Source organism: Planococcus citri, chromosome 3 (assembly GCF_950023065.1).
Source record: "Planococcus citri chromosome 3, ihPlaCitr1.1, whole genome shotgun sequence".
Classification (NCBI taxonomy): Eukaryota; Metazoa; Arthropoda; class Insecta; order Hemiptera; family Pseudococcidae; genus Planococcus; species Planococcus citri.
Window position 1 is genome coordinate 33,150,875 of NC_088679.1, and position 18,302 is coordinate 33,169,176.

General features: G+C 31.7%; 3 protein-coding genes and 1 long non-coding RNA gene across 4 annotated transcripts; 2 read left to right on the plus strand and 2 right to left on the minus strand.

Moving 5' to 3' along the window:
• Positions 1-176: 176 nt before the first annotated feature.
• On the minus strand, positions 177-6,868 carry LOC135841898 (medium-chain acyl-CoA ligase ACSF2, mitochondrial-like). The gene is made up of 14 exons (XM_065359116.1): positions 6,504-6,868; positions 6,020-6,098; positions 5,473-5,692; positions 5,164-5,292; positions 4,805-5,028; positions 4,153-4,270; positions 2,587-2,682; positions 2,196-2,344; positions 1,833-2,022; positions 1,415-1,522; positions 1,051-1,199; positions 825-966; positions 562-672; positions 177-360 (listed from the first exon to the last, which is right to left on the minus strand). The coding sequence occupies exons 2-14, from the start codon at positions 6,067-6,069 to the stop codon at positions 232-234; spliced, it is 1,815 nt and encodes a 604-aa protein (XP_065215188.1). The 5' UTR covers positions 6,070-6,098; positions 6,504-6,868; the 3' UTR covers positions 177-231.
• A 1,682-nt stretch (positions 6,869-8,550) lies between these two features.
• LOC135840844 (ankyrin repeat domain-containing protein 29) lies at positions 8,551-15,501 on the minus strand. The gene is made up of 9 exons (XM_065357568.1): positions 15,322-15,501; positions 15,087-15,252; positions 13,411-13,521; positions 12,904-13,002; positions 11,788-11,886; positions 11,609-11,707; positions 9,168-9,365; positions 8,987-9,082; positions 8,551-8,906 (listed from the first exon to the last, which is right to left on the minus strand). Exons 2-9 carry the CDS (start codon positions 15,096-15,098, stop codon positions 8,709-8,711), a joined length of 912 nt encoding a protein of 303 aa, XP_065213640.1. The 5' UTR covers positions 15,099-15,252; positions 15,322-15,501; the 3' UTR covers positions 8,551-8,708.
• On the plus strand, positions 12,284-13,226 carry LOC135840847 (uncharacterized). Its single transcript, XR_010557791.1, has 2 exons — positions 12,284-12,513; positions 12,778-13,226. It is a non-coding gene; the product is annotated as an uncharacterized LOC135840847 (long non-coding RNA).
• A 157-nt stretch (positions 15,502-15,658) lies between the features above and the next one.
• Positions 15,659-16,517, plus strand: LOC135840846 (small ribosomal subunit protein eS21-like). The gene is made up of 4 exons (XM_065357569.1): positions 15,659-15,839; positions 15,967-16,102; positions 16,177-16,232; positions 16,437-16,517. The coding sequence occupies exons 1-4, from the start codon at positions 15,790-15,792 to the stop codon at positions 16,444-16,446; spliced, it is 252 nt and encodes an 83-aa protein (XP_065213641.1). The 5' UTR covers positions 15,659-15,789; the 3' UTR covers positions 16,447-16,517.
• Positions 16,518-18,302: the final 1,785 nt, after the last annotated feature.

Genomic DNA, 18,302 nt, shown 5'->3' on the forward strand with positions numbered 1-18,302 from the left:
CCAATATTCAAATTAATTGTGCCTTTGAAGACAAAACTATGCAATTTAGTCAACACACATGTACCCAAATTGCATAACTGTTCTCTTCATGGTATGAACACTGGAAAATATGTTTTTAAAATTATTTAGAAGTCAGAATTTTTTTTTAAACTAAAAATGAATTTAATCAAGAAAAATAAACAGACAAATGACTCAAAGTTTATTATTTTTTTAAAACCATACTTACTACATTTAAAACGACTTTAATCCTAATTGTTGTTCTAAATTTTGTCGAAGTTTGAATTTCTGTATTTTTCCTGATGCAGTACGAGGGAAATCTTCAACAAAGGTGATATACTTTGGAAACTTATAAGCTGCAAACTGAAAGGAAAAAACAAAAAAAAACACATTATTATTCCTATTTATCACTATAATAATGATTTATTTTCTAGAGTCTAGACCTCGATGAATTTGAATCTGAAATCGAGCACAGAAAATGATATTTGAAAAAAAAAAGAAAAAAAAAGAATCCTCAGGAGTCGTCAATACACTCAACATATAAAATTATTATGAGGTTCTCACTTTTCCATTACAAAAATCTCGTATTTCTTCAGCACTCAATGAAGAATTTTCACTTCTAATAATGCTGGCTGCTACAACTTCTCCTAGTCGATCATCTGATATAGCATATACCTGCACAATAAAGTGAATTGTAATTGGGCAAATAATTTTCATTTTTTTTCTTCATTGCAAAAGTAAACATATACCTATAGGTATTTTTTTAAAATAGCAAATCCATTACCGTAGAAAAAAATTAATCCTTGTGTATTAAGAGAAGAACTTACTTGAACATTTAATACTTCAGGATGGGTTATTATAACATTTTCAATTTCACTAGGTTCTATATTTTCACCGCCTCTAATTATGGTGTCTTTTATACGTCCAACAACTTGCCCATATCCATTGTCAAATAAAACAAATCTGTCTCTGTGTGAAAAGCGAAGATTAAAATATAAGGACTTCTTCTGCGAGATGTTTTTCACTTGCAAGTTGATGAAAATATGAACATACCCACTGCGAATCCAGCCTCCTGCTAAAAAGGCGTTTTCATTTGCTTTTGGATTGTTGTAATATCCTTTCATTACATTGTATCCTCTAAAACATGCTTCACCGGGCATACCAAATGGTACTATTTGGCCTTTCTCATCGATTACTTTTACCTGCAAAGAAAAATTCCCAATATTTTAGTACCTACTTACTTAAATAAGTAGATAGGTAGTATTTATTGTATGCATATTATCATGCAATTTACATACATTCCATAATTTTTTTTTGTAGAACACTTTTTTTTAAAAAAATTGTTCATCTTATTTTTTTCATTTCTTGAATAAAATTTCACATCAAACTACTTATGACGGTACAATAGTAAAATTACCTCAACACAATCAATCACATGTCCGATCGTAGATGTCACCAAATGTTCAGGATCGTTGGGTGAGGAAAAGAATACTATTGGGCTAGTTTCAGTCATACCATAGCCAGACTGAAATAAAAATCATTCTTTTTAAAGGAATATTCATAGAGCAAACAAAACTTCTGAATTATTACCCACATTGAAATGATTGCTCACTGCATTAAAAAAATAATGAATTGTTAATAAAATGAAAAACAAAACAAGTTAAAAGTTCAATCTATACTTAGTGAGCCATAGATCTCAAAATTATGAAATCCATATCATCAAAATGATTTAAAATTTGTAATCAAACAATTTCCTATTTTTTTCTTCAGTCAGCTTCATTTCAAATGAGCAAACATTTGTTTACTGTTTGAGTGAGAGAACACAACATACTGACATAAATTCGTTTAAAGTGAAATTGTTCTTTCATTTTCCTAAATAGATCTGGTGGACAGAGGGATCCGGCTGTGAGGGCAACTTCGAGCGATGATAGTTTTGAAAATACAGTAGGATCAGAGACAGCCATTTTGTTAGCAACAGTCATCAAATCGATGTACATTGTCGGGGTGCCGTACATAATTGTGCATCTGCAAATAATTCAAACTAGTACCTACTTATAATATTAAGCATAATTATGTAGTAGGTACCTACATCAAAACTATAACCTAGGAACTTAATTCGGTCCCTTGATATTTTTCCTTTTTCTCAATAATTCATCTACCTACTTACAACATAATAAGTTTTAAAAGTTGGAACTTACTTTTCATTTATCACCGCTTCTATGGATTTAGTGGGACTAAATTTTGGAGATGGCAGGACAATAGTTGCACCATAATTAATAGCCACAAACAGGCCCAGCACAGTACCAAAAGTATGAAAAAGTGGAACTTGAAGACAAATTTTGTGATGCTGAAAAATATAAATTTTTAAAGGACAATTTTAAGAAGTATGAAATCTGCCTCAGGAAACTGGTCCCGGAGCTTCCGATCTCAGAACATTTCATTAGGTTAAAAGTTGAAAAATTTTATATGTGTGCTCTAGAAAAGTCACCTACAGAAATTCTCTTGAGGAAATACAATAATATGAACAGTGAGATCATGAATTTTATAATAATTATTTAGGTAGGTTCAAATACATAAATACCTACACACCTTATCCATCAGAAGCATCCTTTTCCCCACGAAGTAGGAATTATTTGCCATATTATTATGAGTCAAAGTGGCACCTTTCGATTCTCCGGTTGTACCCTGAAATCAAAATTCAACAGAGTCATTCCATGTAAAATCACGGAAATTTTTATTTTTCGCACTTGGGATCGGCGATTTTTTGAATATTTTTTTTTCAGTTAACCCTCTATGGGAGATGACGAATGACGCAAACCGTAGTTCTCAAACTGCTTTTAGAAGGGAGATAAAGGTGCTCAAAGTTTTGAGAAAAATAGGGATATGTTCAAGAGGGATTAACTTGAAAACTACAAACGATACACTTTTGAAACTTTTACCTATTTGTGGGTGGGTTTATAGAAGAGCTTTTTGAATATGTATGGAAAATCAGTGTTACCACCTTCTTGAGGATCAAAAATTAGCTGAAAAGTTTGAAAATGATGTTTCTCCATGTCGTCCTCGCTCAAAAATTCTGCAAAAATTACCTCAAGTACAACTGTTCATGCTGATCAACGTATCAAAAAATTCGAGTAGCATTTTTTTAAAAAATATTTTCGATTTATAAAATTTCAAAGATTACCAAAAAATACAATTTAGTTCCATGAAAGCTTGAAATTGCTCAAATTGACGTATTTCCATCAATTTTACTAAAAATGATCTGAATTAATTGATGGAAGTATATCAATTTGCACAATTTCAACTTCTTATATGGAAATAAATTGTATTTTCTCGTGATCTTTGGAATTTTCAAAATGAGTATATATACGAACCCCCCTCCCATTTTTTGATATGTTAATCAGCGTAAAAAGTTGTACTTGGGGTAATTTTTCAGAATGTTCGAGGGAAAATGCTCTAGAGAAACATGATCTTCCAACTTTTTGATCTAATTTTTAGTTCTCAAAAAAGTGGCAACCCTGATTTTAATCACATTTTTAAAAAGCTTTTCTACAAACCCACAAACTGGCAAAAGTTTCAAAAGTGTGTCATTTTGTAGATTTGAAGTTGACCCCGCTCAAACATTACAATAGATGTGTTCTTTTAAAGCGGATTTTGGCAGATTTTTGAGAATCTGGATTTTGGCAGATTTAGAATCCACAGGAATCTGCTCAGGAGTCGGGTAGCAGCTTTTGAAAATGGATTTTGGATTTTACTTCGAAAAAGAAGGCTTGAGGTTTTGAAAAATTGGTAATTGTAACCTTAATCTCAAAAGTTTTGAAAAAAAGAGATTTTAAAAAACGTCCAAAATCCAGATTCTTGAAAATGTGCCAAAATCCGTATAAAAAGAACACATCTATTATCTCTATTTTCATCAAAACTTTGAGAGCACCCCTATCTCCCCTACTAATGCACTTTGAGAATTACGGTTTGCGCCATTTGCCATCTCTCATTGAGGTCTAACTGCATAAAAAAAAAATGGTTTAAAAATCGCCGACCACAAGTCAAGAAGTTCGGCGATTTTCTAGGAAATAACCCAGCAATAAAATTGTTAGTTCTCCGAACTGTAGTGTAATTTACGCAGTAGCCTTCTCGTAAATAATAATGAGTATGACTCACCGAAGTAAATTGAATATTGCACACATCATGGATACTAATTTCGTTTTGAATCTGCTGCAGTTTTTGTCTATAATGTGGACTTGAACTGGAGAGAATATCAGTCCATCGATATGTTCCTCTGTTAATCAAAAATAAGTACAATTAAGTAGGTACGCGCATTTTAAAAAGAACTGTTAATAAAAATACAGACGAGACGATGTGTTCCTTGAAAAAAATATTACCTAGGTATAGGTATGAGGAAGGCGTAAATATGAACTGGAAAAATTAATCTAAGTCAGACAAAAATGGGGTTCAAAAGGGTACGAGAACGATTACCTAAAAATCATTCATTTGTATGCCTTGCACTTCTTTACGGTGGTAGGTATTTTTAAATTATTTTTTGAAAATCCAAAAATCCGTTAAAAGTTTTAGTCACTTAAAGGATGCAGAAGATGATTTTTTATTAATTTATCGAAGTTTTAAAAGTGAAATTCTGCTTCTAAAATGTTGCATGATACCTACTGCACTTTTAAATTCTCTTTCAAATTTTTTGCCCCAATAAAAAATTCCTCTCTGTTGAAATATTCCCCATCTTTGTTTGACTTTGAAGATTCGACTTTGATGGTATTTTCTCAGATCACCTCTCATTATAAATTCAGTGTTTATTGCTTACTTGTGAGAATTTTGACTGATTATGATTAATGTTTTGAGCAAAGGTAAGGCAGCCGTAGTAATCTGATTGCAAAAATCGTAATTTGAAATTTCTGGAGCTATTTTACTCAACATCTCGTAGTAGTTTCGATCAATCCAAATGTCACCAATTATTAGAGCTTTTACATCAGCTTTTATCAAAGCCGATTCTATTTCTGGGCATTCATATAGCGGATTAAGGTTCACCTGAAAGTAAAAACATTGTTATCTTACAGTGATATCAGCCAATTGCCATATAAACCACTGAAATACTCATGAAATTAAGTACATAGTATTACTGTTATTATGATCATTATTACATAAAGTAGGTAAGATACGTACAGCCACCAAACCAGCTTTCATTATTGCCAAAATTGAAATGTACCATTCGGACGAATTGGGTGCCCAAATACCGACGGAATCACCTTTTTTCAAACCGATTGCCAGTAGACCAGCTGCAAATTCATCTACCTACAAACAATTTATGTGAGATTAATTTTAAATGGTGACATAACCAAACTAATTTAGTATAGTATATAAATTTCCTAATTCCCTCAGGATTCCTCAGTTTTCTAGTTGAGTTAAAAATGTAATTCTTATCAGTTATCATACTTATTCTACGAGATGCATCGGCAACTGAATTATACTAACTTGGTGCAGAGCTTGCTTGTAAGTCAACTTTGTCCCTTGATATGAACACACAGCATATCTGTCTCCATATTTCTCAGCAGACTGAGAAAATATCTCATTTATCGTAAAATTCTTCAGTGGTTCGGTGCCTGGATTTTTCCAGTAACTTAGATCATTTCGGATTTCTGGATTCTGAAGTAATTTTTCTTCAAAAATATCACATATCTCAGTTTGTTCAATTCTATAACATCAAAAATCCCATCAACTAGGTAATTGAGTTTGATGTTTTAATTGTACTCTGGGGTTATAAGCAAGTAAATTTTCCTTGTTTTAAAAGAATTGGGATCGTGATTTTTAGATTTTCAACTTGTGGATGAGTAAGTAAGTAGCTATATACTGTATACCTACTTTCCACTCCACAGAGGCAGAAAAAATAGTTGGGTACTTTGAGAACGATTTTGTTCTCATGCCAAAAACGAAATTAAACATTCAACTTTCATTACGGTATCGGACTCATTAGGTGCCCAATTGCCCAAGTAAGTATTGAGAATAGAGAAAACAAACTTACGATACAGAGTGATTATTTTCAGGATCCAAAATTTCTACTTTATCATACATTCTGATATTGCGGTTGTATTTTGATAATCCTGTAACAGAAGCAATGTAGGTGTACAGGTCACAATGAATATTTTTTTAAGCTTTTATTAAAAGTTTCTTATTCCTTAAATTGATTGAGGCAACATTACATTACTACATAGTTCGAAAAATTTAAGTCATTTCTCTCGACTCGACAGATCTACCCAAAACGGAAAACCTAAATAATTTTTGGCACAAAGTATAGATTAGGAAATAGACACCGTAACTTTCGTATTGAACGTATAGGTAATGTTGTCTTTAACACTATGATAATGAATGCCTTCCACGAAAAAAAAAAAAACATCCGGAATGAAGAGTTCAAAAACCTCAGATAACACATTTCTTTTTCAAATTAGCTAAAACATTTTGAGTACCTATTATTATTATTTATAGGTATCCAAGAGTAAAAAACTTACTCGAAAGTACTGAAACAGTCAAACTAAAAAATATTCAGCAACTCCACCAACACTGATGCATATTGTGGCATTCGCAACGTTTCTACCAATGGTAGAAATGAAAAACAGGAATGAATTCTTACGATTTATACTTGTTACGTAAGCGAACTGAATATTCATATTGTGTACCTATTTGCACATATTATAATTTGACATTCTTTTAAAGAGAGAACAAAGTGTTAAAACTTTGTTGGGATGATCGACCAATTCATTAATGCATTCAAACACGATAGAAACCTAGTTTCTTCGTGTTCAAATGATTAGGATAGCAACAATGCAACGTAGGTAGAGGTACCTAGACCTACAATAAAATCAGAGTTTATTATGATTTTTTTTTCACGAAGACTCGTTTTACGTAAATGTCTCAATACATGAGTACTTAATGTTAAAGTTTTTCTGAAATGCATAATCAACTCTTTGAAAAGATTACTTTACTTATTTTTTAAAAATGATATACATACATTCTTTAATAGCCACAAAAATCTTCGCAAATGAGTGGTTTACAGCTGTTAAGAGGACTACCCGTCGTTATCTGGCTGATTCGAAAAGAATTAAACATCCAGGATGGATACCTACATTTTATCAAAGCCCTAGTCAAAGTTCAAGTAAATAAGATTAATATTATTGTGACAGCAACTTCAATAAGTAAGAAGGTAGGTACCTATTTATAAAAATCAGAAGTAGAAAAACTGTTGTGGGTGTACCTAATTAAAAACTTAAAACTTGAAAAATATTTGAATATTCATACCCGCGATCAGCGAAACGAAGCTATACAGGAATCGCGTTATAATTTTTATTTTATTGTAATGAGGCAATGCCAGAAATTCATAAGTATTATGATCATGATGGGTAATTCATTTAGATATCAAGTAAATTTATTTTAATGAAAGCACTTGTCGTATTTATAAAATTTACGAACATCGAAAGTATTCCACATACAACATAAAAATAGGCTGTAGTCTATGTTTAGCAACTTCATTTTACGATGCTTGAGAACCCGGATAGGTAAGAAGAGATTGGAAACTTGAAATCTTCAATAATAAATTTTTTCTAAAATTTTTCCATTTGGTACGTATTTAAATGGTTTTCAGCTTAATAAAAACGTTTCAACAATTTTTCATTTTCATTGGTCTTCAAAAACCTTGCATTTTGATAGGTACACATAAAAACATTGTTTTATATCGCATTTTCCGCGTATTTCGAAGTTTTAGTGCATATTTTTGTTTTGGCAGTTTTTAACGCATATTTGATACTTCTTCTTTTTTACTGCATACAAAACTTGCCCTGATAATAATGAATACCTACCTACGTAAAAAGGACATTTGTTGAGATTTTTAAGAAAAATTGTAAAAACAACCAACTATTGAACACGTTTTTTCAGACTTTTCTTCAGGTATAGTAAAATTTTTCGTGAGCGTAAAACTTAGCACCTTCAAATCCAAGGGTAGGTAAACGTGCATATTTGAGCTCAGGATAGGTTGCCTACGTTACTGGTCAGAGGGCGTTATTCTGTGCCGGAACACTCTGTAGGTATATAAGTGCACATTCAAGTAAGTATCACTATCAACTTAATCAATTCGGTTTCTCAAAAATTAAATATAGACAAATTTAAAGGCTGATGTGTTTTCTCCCAATGGATCCTTTTTTAAAATCTCTAAAACATATAATATGTAATTTAAATTTTAAAAATGTTTAATCAAATAGATGGGGAACGAAATTGTACTTGAATATTTTTACCCATAAACATTACTACTGATGAACAATCGTTTCTTCCTTTGACCTCTTCCACTTCTTTTCCAAAAAAAACACAATCAAAAATTTATTTTCGAATTCCTTGTATGAAAATTAGAAATTCATTCAGAGACAATTTCAATTCAAATTTAAACCATCGATCGCGATTTTTCACATGTGGTACCTTTCGCCTCAATCATCCTCAGGATGAACTGGAATGCTCGAATGAATATCTGCTGAGACTAATTTTTCCAATAAGTGAATAAAATAAAAATAATTTTGACTCAAAAAAAGAATATATTAAGATACGTAATTCAAAAAAAAAAAAAAGAAAAAGAAAAAACTCATCAATAACGAACAATGGACAACAAAAACAATAAATTCATAAAAATCACATCGATAAACTAATACTAAAAAATATTTTGATCATTGCTTTCATTTTTGATTAGACTTGAACTGAACGTGAGTTTTAAAGAGATCCTGCATTTTGGGAATCTTTGACTGAAACGCCAACTGCATCGGAGAACATCCATCGAGATTTTTCAGCACCGGATTCGCTCTATATTTCAACAATAACTTAGCTATATCGACGTGACCACCCAAAACAGCCACATGTAAAACGCTTTCACCATTCTAAACACAATGATACAGGTACTCGGTGTTAAATTAAAAACATTTTCAAATTAACTGTCATTGTTATCTCGAATACTTACAGGTAATAAGCCAAGATTAGGATTATGTTTCAGTAATTCTTCGACAACACCGATATGGCCTTTATGACAAGCTTTGAAAAGAGGTGTGCCGCCATCCTATAATGATACATTTGGGTGTAATTTTTATTATCTAAGAGTTACGAGTATTTTTACGCTAAACGAAAATACGAGTAAGAATTACTTTTCGTTTACTATCGATGAAGGCTCCGTGTTTGAGTAGCAGTCGGACAACATCTCGATGACCCATTTGTGCGGCGATCCACAAAGGAGTTGTGCCATCTTGCCTTTTACTGTCTATTTCGCACCCACATGATAATAAAAATCGCACCACATTTGTATGGCCATTTTGTGCGGCTATGAATAACGGCGATGATGCGTCCTGAGGGCAGAAAGAAATCAAAAATCAGAAATCATCCTCAACATTTCATAAATTCTATGATATAAAAATTAAAGCTCAATAAAACGTAAATTTTGGGCAGGGACAGAGCTGGCAGACCACGTAAAAAAACAAACTCTGTTAAAAACATTAAACAAAACCCATTTTGGTAATCTTTCATACGACTGAAACTGAATTATTCATTAATCATTATAAATTATTGAATGAAAAAAATATCTTAGTTTCAAATAGGTACCTAACTACCTACCTAAATTAACGACGCAATTCGCTACTCATGGTTTGTTGAAAAGTGATATTTTGAACATCAATAGTTACATTGCAGTGTACATATACGTATCAAATAGATACACAGCAAGATTTTAGGGAAAATTAACGATAGTCAGAGTCGTTAAATAATTGCTTAAATATGTACAATCTAATCGTAAAAAATGCTTTGTTGGTCCATTTCGGTAAGTTGGGTGCAAGAACTAGAGCGAAACTCAATCGTCATTCGTCAGGTATAAAATAGGTATACATACACCAAAATAGGATATAGCTAATTAATATTTTGACCTTGGAATTTCGCTTTTTATGCGATAAAAGTACGTATTTTTAAAAATAAATATCGGGAATACAATTCGTTTATTTTAATCGCCCAGGCGATATTGATTCACAAGACAATGAAATGAATCCTAATCAGTAATCATAATGCAAAGTGCCCAAATGTGGTCAAATTAAGGTTTTTTTCTTTTCAGATAAATGCAACCCAGCAAGCCATAGATCACTCTTAACGGCTTCAAAATCATATCAATCAAAAGTAGAGAGAATTTCTCATTTATTGAACACATTATTTTTCAAAAATAAATCAAGTTTGCGAACGAAATTTCTTTTTAAAAATTCCATTTTTTTTGCCCAAAAGTGGCCACCTGAAAGTACCCAAAAGTAACTATACTTGAAAAATAAAAATAATTTCAGCCTGCTGGTTTAGTTTGGAAGAACTGCATGAGATAAGATATAAGATACGCGATTTTCCAAAATCAAAATTCTAAGCTGGATCCGTCTCAAGTCAAGTGTGATTTTTCAAGCCAGATTTAAATCGTCGAATTGCGAATTTTTAGGTTAAGAACTTCTAAAACTAAAGGAAAAGGAAACTAAACTTTTAGTTGCCCTAATCAATTTCCACGTTTTTTTTTTGTTTTTTTTTAGAAAGAATTTAAAAATAATTTCAAAAATTCAAATAACTTATTTCCAAAATGCCAGATTCTTTATTTAGGTTGAAAATTATGAAATTCATTTAGGGAGACGACTACTTGGCTGGAAACAAATTTCTATTCATTTTTCATGCAAAATATAGGTACCTATTATTGAGATTGAATTTTCCCTTCACGAGAAAATTTCATTTTGAACTTTTACTAGGAATAAACGTTTCTTAATACTTGAATATTTTTATTAAAATTGAAGAAAACGTAGTTTTGATGATTTTTCTGATGAATATTTCTCCAATTTGAAGGACAGGAATCGCGTAAAATGAGATTTATGTGAGAAGTAAAATTTGTGAAGGAATGTTTGGCATGAAAAATTTTCTAGTAGAGCGCTCAAAAGAGGTAGCAAGCGAGTTTTCAATACTTTAAAGTGAATCTTTGAGTAATGGAGTAGTTTGAACTCCCCATCCCCCCACACACACACACACACACACACACATACACGCATAAAATAGCGGCATAGGGAAGAATAAGAATAGATACTGCAAAATAAATTAACCGTTGACCTGAATTCATACTGAGCGAGCAAACGATTAATTAAAGCTCATGAATACAGATGATACGAAGACGGAAGGTACCTAGCTCCGTTTTGAGATCATTTTTTTTAAAGGAGGGGAGTGAAATGGAAAAATTTCGAAGATATTCACTACTCAAACATTTTCATTTTTTTATACCTCAGAAAGATGAAAGCACAAAAAATAATTCATCGTCAGCACTGAAAGTTCATTTTTAAATTTCTGATTATTTCTATAAAATTTGAAAGAAAAAATTCTAGAAACTGTAAAAATTCCAAATCAAAAATGATAGTGATTTCTATCAACGTAATTCCAACAATTCAAATCCAGTGGTCATATTTTTTTCATACTCCTGAATCCTCCAGCACGCCAAAAATTTGTCTCAATATCTTCAAATCTTCCCAAAAAAACGTACTTTAACAGCTGAATTTCTAAATCTACCATGAATTTAAAATTCTGCATGACTCACAGCTAATCGACAATTCAAAATGGCTCCGTTAGACAACAGCATTTGAACAATATTCAAATATCCACACTGGCAAGCGACAAACAAAGGAGTGGCTCCATCCTGTAAACATAGCAAAAGTAAATAGAAACCATCGCGTCTCACCAACCTAATCTTGAGGCAATAATCAAATTTGTTCTCACCAGACTACAAGAGTTAATAGGAGCGCCGCGTGAAATCAATAGCTTTGCGACATCGGTAAAACCTCCTTGGGCAGCAAAAAACAACGCCGTCGTACCTGTCTGTACGTAACAAAAGCAATCAATACGAATTGTTCTTTTTTTTCAGTAACCAAACAACGCAAAACATGACTATTTATAGTCTAATAGAAATTGGCACATAAATACTGAGCTTTCATCGAGTTGAATTTTCGCTCGAATGTATGCGATAATGTACAAAAATATGTTCTGAATAAGCTGATTTCTCAAATAGGGTTCGAATTTCTGCAAAATCTACTTCTTTTTTCAAAAACTTCACGCTTCAGTGATAATGATAACGCGTGGTATATAAATCCGTCAAGTATTTTTGCAGATATACGTAATACACATAAAACTCAAATTTGATAATGTAACCTTGAGAAAGAGAAAAACAATTAAAAATTATGTAATACCGGTTTCCTGCTTGTTAAGCAGTATCGGTATCTTGTGAACTGCATACACATTTATGAATGTATTGTATTGTTATTATACTCGAGTTCTTTACATCTTCGTAATGAGAAGAATTTCCGTCCAGTTTACTAATTGTTTCAAGGTTATTTGAAGATCACAATTTACCAAAATTTAGAAAACCTCAATTTTGAAAAAAGAGCTCAAAAGTATGAGACATGAGAAAATCGAAATTTAAAAAAAAAATCGCTCGAAATGAAAAAGGTACAAAGTAGAACATGTAACATGAGCAAAAAAATCAGATATCTTACGAAATTTCAAGCTACAAGCGTCCAAAAATATTTCAAACATATCAAAAAAATTGAAAATGCATCATGTTGAACATGGGTATTTATTAGGAAAAAAATAATTTAATCAATCAAATTTGAATTTTCTACATATTTTTCGTCTCAATTGGATCTCTCAGAAAAAAATTCAAGAGTTTTTTCTCCAACTCCAAGTACTTAATCATTTTTTTTTTTTGTTTAGGTTCGTTTGGCATAAATGTAATATCTTTTCTCCATTCATTTCGACAATTGAAAGAACGGTGGGATTAATTCACGACGACCATATTTATGTAATTTAACTTCATCGAAACATTTCGCATCAACTTACGCATCGTGCAGCCGAAATATTCGCCCCTTGATCCAGCAACAAATTAACAGCGTCCAAGTGACCATTAGCAGCGGCTAATATAAGAGGTGTGGTCTTCTCCTGCACACACAAATTCAAAACTTGAGTCACTATTGTAACATTAAAAGCATTTAATGTACAAAAAACAACGCTGATTACAAAATAACAAGGTATTTTACTTAGACCATTAAACAGCGGTAATTTGTTAATGGAATTTCTTTTCGAAAGGAGTGCCAAAGTAGGTACATATTGTAATATTTTACAAAAATATTTTTCTTATGGTATATAAACTTTTTTTACGTGAACGCAATAATGTATTCAATAGTATTCTTTCTTGTGTAAACATTTTCGTTACTCTTGGGAAACATAATTTCGTCGTTGAAAATAACTCGCTAAATTGAAACGTTTTTTTTTTCAATTCGAAGAAAATAGGACTCATATTTTTTTCAGAATTTTTTCATTAAAATAAAAGGTATACGTAATACTAACGTCATCTCTGCAATCGACGTGAACTCTGCCAGTATCCAATAATTTTTGTATCAATTTAATATCGCCATTGGCTGCGGCTGCGTGTAGTTTTATGTCAAGTGGAGTTTCTTTCTGCAAGTAAAAAAAAAGAATGTCAAATATTCGATAAAAAAAATTGAAAACTTGTCTTTAATATTACGTAAATAAATCTTTGAAGAGACTTAGGTAGGTATCAAATTACTCGATAAATCGACGGAGGAAATAATTACGGTGTAGGAAATATTTCAATAAAGTCGTGTATTCGCTTCGTCTCAAAATATCGCACATGATCACGATAATAAAATAACATTTCTCATTATTGCTTTTTTTTGCAATTTAATCCTACACTCGGGCTCGAAAAGCGCAGCAGTAATGAAACGACCAATGCTCGATGATCAATTCTTTATATGAATGAATAACGTAATGACAGTGAGGTTCGTTGAACTGGCTTTTGAAAACAATAATTATCACGCAATGAAATATAAACACAGACAATCCGATTCGACCATGAACAATAACGTGTAATTGGTATATTTCTCAGCGATTTGATGGCATTCGAGTTTCCTAATAAATCAACGTTCAAAGGGAAGATGGTGCAATAGGTAGATCGGGAAAGTTTTTTTTTTCTATGCGGTTTTATAATCGACTGGCTTCTCACTCTGAATCTAAAAGATGTTTTCGAAATGAAATATTTTTTTAAATAAAGTGATGATCTCTCAGATCTAATCAAGTGATTCGGCATTGAGCCGAAACACCTTCAAATTAATTTGTCAAATTGACTGATGTAAATAGAAACGTTAGAAATAACACGTAGGCGACGTTTTTTTTTTTTTTTTTTTTTTTTCATTTTGCGCAAATATTCAAATTATTACAAGCATTTAAATTTAACGAATACAGATCTTTATCAAGCTTAAATTCATCGTAGAATTCATTTTAATGAGGAAAGTGGGAAGTTTTTGCCATGGTGAAGATCGTATCTTGAAAGTTGAAACTATCTTATGTATGTACATAAATTCGAAGTGATCAAGTAGGTACAGCGACCAATTTTTCAAAAAAAGAATATATTAAATTAACATTTTTTTTTTTTTACAATTGACACAAAAATACTCGTACCTAAATGAATTAATATTTTCAACAGAATGCGAGAACATTCAAAAATTCAAATCAGCTAGTAGGTATAATACTTGATGAGCAAAACGATTTTTTATTCTTAATAAAATCATTAGGTACCTACTGCTTCATGAATAATAATCATAACGAGACTTGAAAAAATTGAACAAAAATGTCAAATAGGTAGGAAGTTTAGTAAAAATTCAAGTACTTAGCAATCTTCGAATTTGATTTCAACGAAATTGACATTGCAGGTAGATATAAGATGAATGTCCATCTTCTTAAATTGTAATCTCAAGGAGTCAATACGTAGGTAACATTTATTTCTTTCACACAGACAGGGTGCTATACGATTTTATGAAGAGCCAGAAATTTATGCGAGGTAGAAAATGTGAGTGAAAAAAGTAAGTAAATGAGTACTAAGCACCTCTGCAGCTGCAATGTCAAAATAACTCATACAAGTACTCACCACTCCTCAAAGCTACGAGTACGATGTTATCTGTTAATTATTGAATTAATGATAAGAAAAAAACTTAAATTCATCTTACTTTTAAGGACATTTCTGATGAAACACTCTCGAGGACATAATATTTTTGGTTCAAAATACCACCTAGGTCCTAGATTGAAGGTGATTTTTCTCACAGATGATATTGCACTTGAGAGAAGAGCTTTCAAGCACGAGCAGAACAGACGACTATCAGAGCACGATACACACTGGAAACAATTACAAAAAATTCGTGAACTGTAAAGTTACATACACCACCGAGTACGTCTTCTACTTACATATCAGTTATCACGAAGAACTAAAAACGCCGAATGCAAGTGCGACAAAATACAGTTACGTTCATAACGTGTTTAATAATCTTGTTTCCTGTTACCGCGAGAATGAAATTGAAATGAAAAACTCGCGATCAGCGGATCGGGAAACAGAAGGAGAAAATTCTTGAAGAATGATAATTTTCATTCGCGATCGATAAGAAGAGATTCCCGAACGGTGATAAAAAGTTTTTATTACGTAACAACACTGTCAAATTATAAACATTTTGAAAAACAAATAAATGGTAACACTGTTTCTTCAGTTTTTTGTTTGAATCCGTAATCTCGAAACCCAAAACACCTGCTGAAACAAACAAAATTCGTAAATTGCTTTTCTCTCTCGAAATTTTTTTCATCGTCGATTTGTACAGAAAATTATTGAATTTTTATTAAATTCCTTGTTATTTCGAAATTAAATTTTACTAAAATACAAATATGCAAAACGACGCTGGTGAAAACGTGGATTTATACATCCCCAGAAAGTGGTAAGTACGAATTGAATATCTCCGGTCAAACTTCGGCTTTACACGTGTTATTTTTCTAATGATAACCCGCAAGTCGTATACGCTGTCTAATGTCTATAAAATAGTAATTTACATGTTTATTTTACAGCTCCGCTAGCAATCGTATCATTCACGCTAAGGACCATGCGTCCATCCAACTGAATTTAGCCGAAGTCGATCCAGTTACTGGTAGAATGACCGATAACGTGAAAATCTATGCTATCAGCGGTGATATCAGAAGGATGGTGAGTTGAATTTTTCTGACTTGATATATTTTACGTTATTATGTGTTGTATTAATGTGATACGTGTTTATGTAGGGAGAATCTGACGATTGTCTTCTGAGGTTAGCGAAGAAAGACGGACTTTTACCTAAGTAAGAATTTTTTCATGTTCAATACGATATTTGTTGTGCACGTAATGAGCTACGTATGTATGTACCGTCAGTACGCTGTTATATCCCAAATCGCATGTGTACTTGCGTTAGCATCGTAATTTTGAATCAATGCTTCAATTATTTTCAATCGTTTCATATTTTTTGAGGCGTTCTATTAATTTTTTTGTTTGATTTCTGTTGCAGGAACTTCTAATGTAACCGTTAACTGGAATTATGAACTTGTAAGATGGTATTTTGTATAAAACAATAAAGTGTATTGTTAATTTTGTGCTATTATTTGATTATTCTTCTGTATGATCCAAAACTTCTGAAATTAGGTTACGTTTGACTTACGATGTCGTGCTGAATGCGTTCCTTCCTTCGTTGGTTTGGTATTTCATTATTTGAAACTTGTTTTTACTTTTTAGAAAGTATACTGTACCTTTGGCTTCTATTTTCATTGCTTCAGGTGCCATGCTTGTTTATTTCACCGACGACGACTAGAGTTGAGATTTTTGAGAGCTTTTTAAATAATAAAAAGTGATTGAGTAGACATAGGTAATGACCAGATTTGAAATTGATAGTCATGATCTTTGAAGGTACATTATTACTGTATTACTTCAATATAATCATACTTCAAAGGTATTGTGAAGATGATCCAAAACCAAAATTTGAAGCTGAAGTGAAGATATCAGCAACTCGCTCAGATGTAATCTGTTAATGTATATTGTAATTTTTGTATAACGTAGACGAAACGGAGAGACAAGAGAACGTAATTTGAAACTGAATTTTTTCGAAGAATTGGCGACATGACTAAGTAAAAATATTACTATATATTTAACGCAATTGATTTTCATTTCTATCTTGTATAAATTATTAACTATCTCTCTCAAATAAACTTACATAAACTTGAAAACTGAGATTGAAATTTAATTTTTTTAAAAATTTGGTAAAATCGTTATCAATTTCTTGTTCACGAGAACCACATAATGTCTACTTACTACTGTACACAAAGTGTACATTGTACACAATTATTTTCACTGATAAAATTTTTGTGATAAATCGTTTGATTGAAGTTCTTTGAATGTAACGGATTTGCGATTTTCAGGTATTTTGATCCTCAAAAATTGGTTAATTTGTTGCTATATTTCATTAAAATTAATCGCGAAATGATTTGAAATCTTGATTTTCATCGCCCAAAACTTCATCTTTCATGTGAGTATGTTTTCAAGGTCGCTAATTTTCTGTTTGTTTTGTATTTTTTTTTCTTTGATAAATTCATTTGGAAGATTGCGTAGTGTGATAATTACGTGAATGTCTATATGTGTTCGTTGTGAAGGGCGTTTTAGTTTAATAAATATCAATTTTAAAACTTATTCTCCATAAATCTCAATCCTGGAATATGGTAGGTTCGATCTTCTTTATCCGCAGCTCATATTCATGGTAATATTTCAACAATAACATTGATCTCTAATGAGGTTGTGATAGCATGAATGATTGATTTCATAATTTCGCCTGCTTGTGAATTTCTATCAGAATTACGAATTTTGTGTACTAATAACTGTTTTGGAAACTGTAATATTGAGTATTTAGCTTAAATTAGTGTATCCTTTCGAAAACCCTTCCACTTGGGTGTTTCCACTATCGAACCATAGAAGCGAGAGTTGATTAAGTAATAGCATGACATTTTGATTATTCGCTGTTGAATTTTCCATTTCCCACCTATTTAGAACTTCGGTAGTGATTCTGCGACAAAATTAGAGCTTGATGAAGCTTATTATTAAGTTACTATTAGTTGTTTGAAACAAAAACCTCAGTTTATTGAATCAGTAACATCCAGTGTCTCACTATGCCATTGATGATTTCATCATATTGTATTGTACCTATTAGTTTTCTTAAGTTACTTTAACGTTAAATTATGTTTAGTATTTCATGTCATAATTTTTTACAGTCTTAACGTATGATACATAAATTGTGGAAATATGTGACATTCAATGGTCCTAGGCTGATTCGATATGAATCGAAATACAAATTAAACGCTGGAATCTTATTTTTGGTTTGTCCTACTAT

Bases quoted from the DNA above. Each gene is read 5' to 3' on its own strand.
- LOC135841898 (XM_065359116.1), bottom strand. From the start codon at position 6,069: ATGTATGATAAAGTAGAAATTTTGGATCCTGAAAATAATCACTCTGTA. The intron at 5,693-6,019 runs GTAAGTTTGTTT...TTGATGTTATAG, and splicing joins GAAAATAATCACTCTGTATC to AATTGAACAAACTGAGATAT. The intron at 673-824 runs GTAAGTTCTTCT...TTTATTGTGCAG, and splicing joins CTGAAGTATTAAATGTTCAA to GTATATGCTATATCAGATGA.
- LOC135840846 (XM_065357569.1), top strand. From the start codon at position 15,790: ATGCAAAACGACGCTGGTGAAAACGTGGATTTATACATCCCCAGAAAG. The intron at 15,840-15,966 runs GTAAGTACGAAT...TTTATTTTACAG, and splicing joins TTATACATCCCCAGAAAGTG to CTCCGCTAGCAATCGTATCA. The intron at 16,103-16,176 runs GTGAGTTGAATT...GTGTTTATGTAG, and splicing joins GCGGTGATATCAGAAGGATG to GGAGAATCTGACGATTGTCT.
- LOC135840844 (XM_065357568.1), bottom strand. The intron at 13,003-13,410 runs GTTAGTATTACG...TTGTGTGTGCAG, and splicing joins ACGTCGATTGCAGAGATGAC to GAGAAGACCACACCTCTTAT. The intron at 11,887-12,903 runs GTAAGTTGATGC...TGTTACGTACAG, and splicing joins ATATTTCGGCTGCACGATGC to ACAGGTACGACGGCGTTGTT.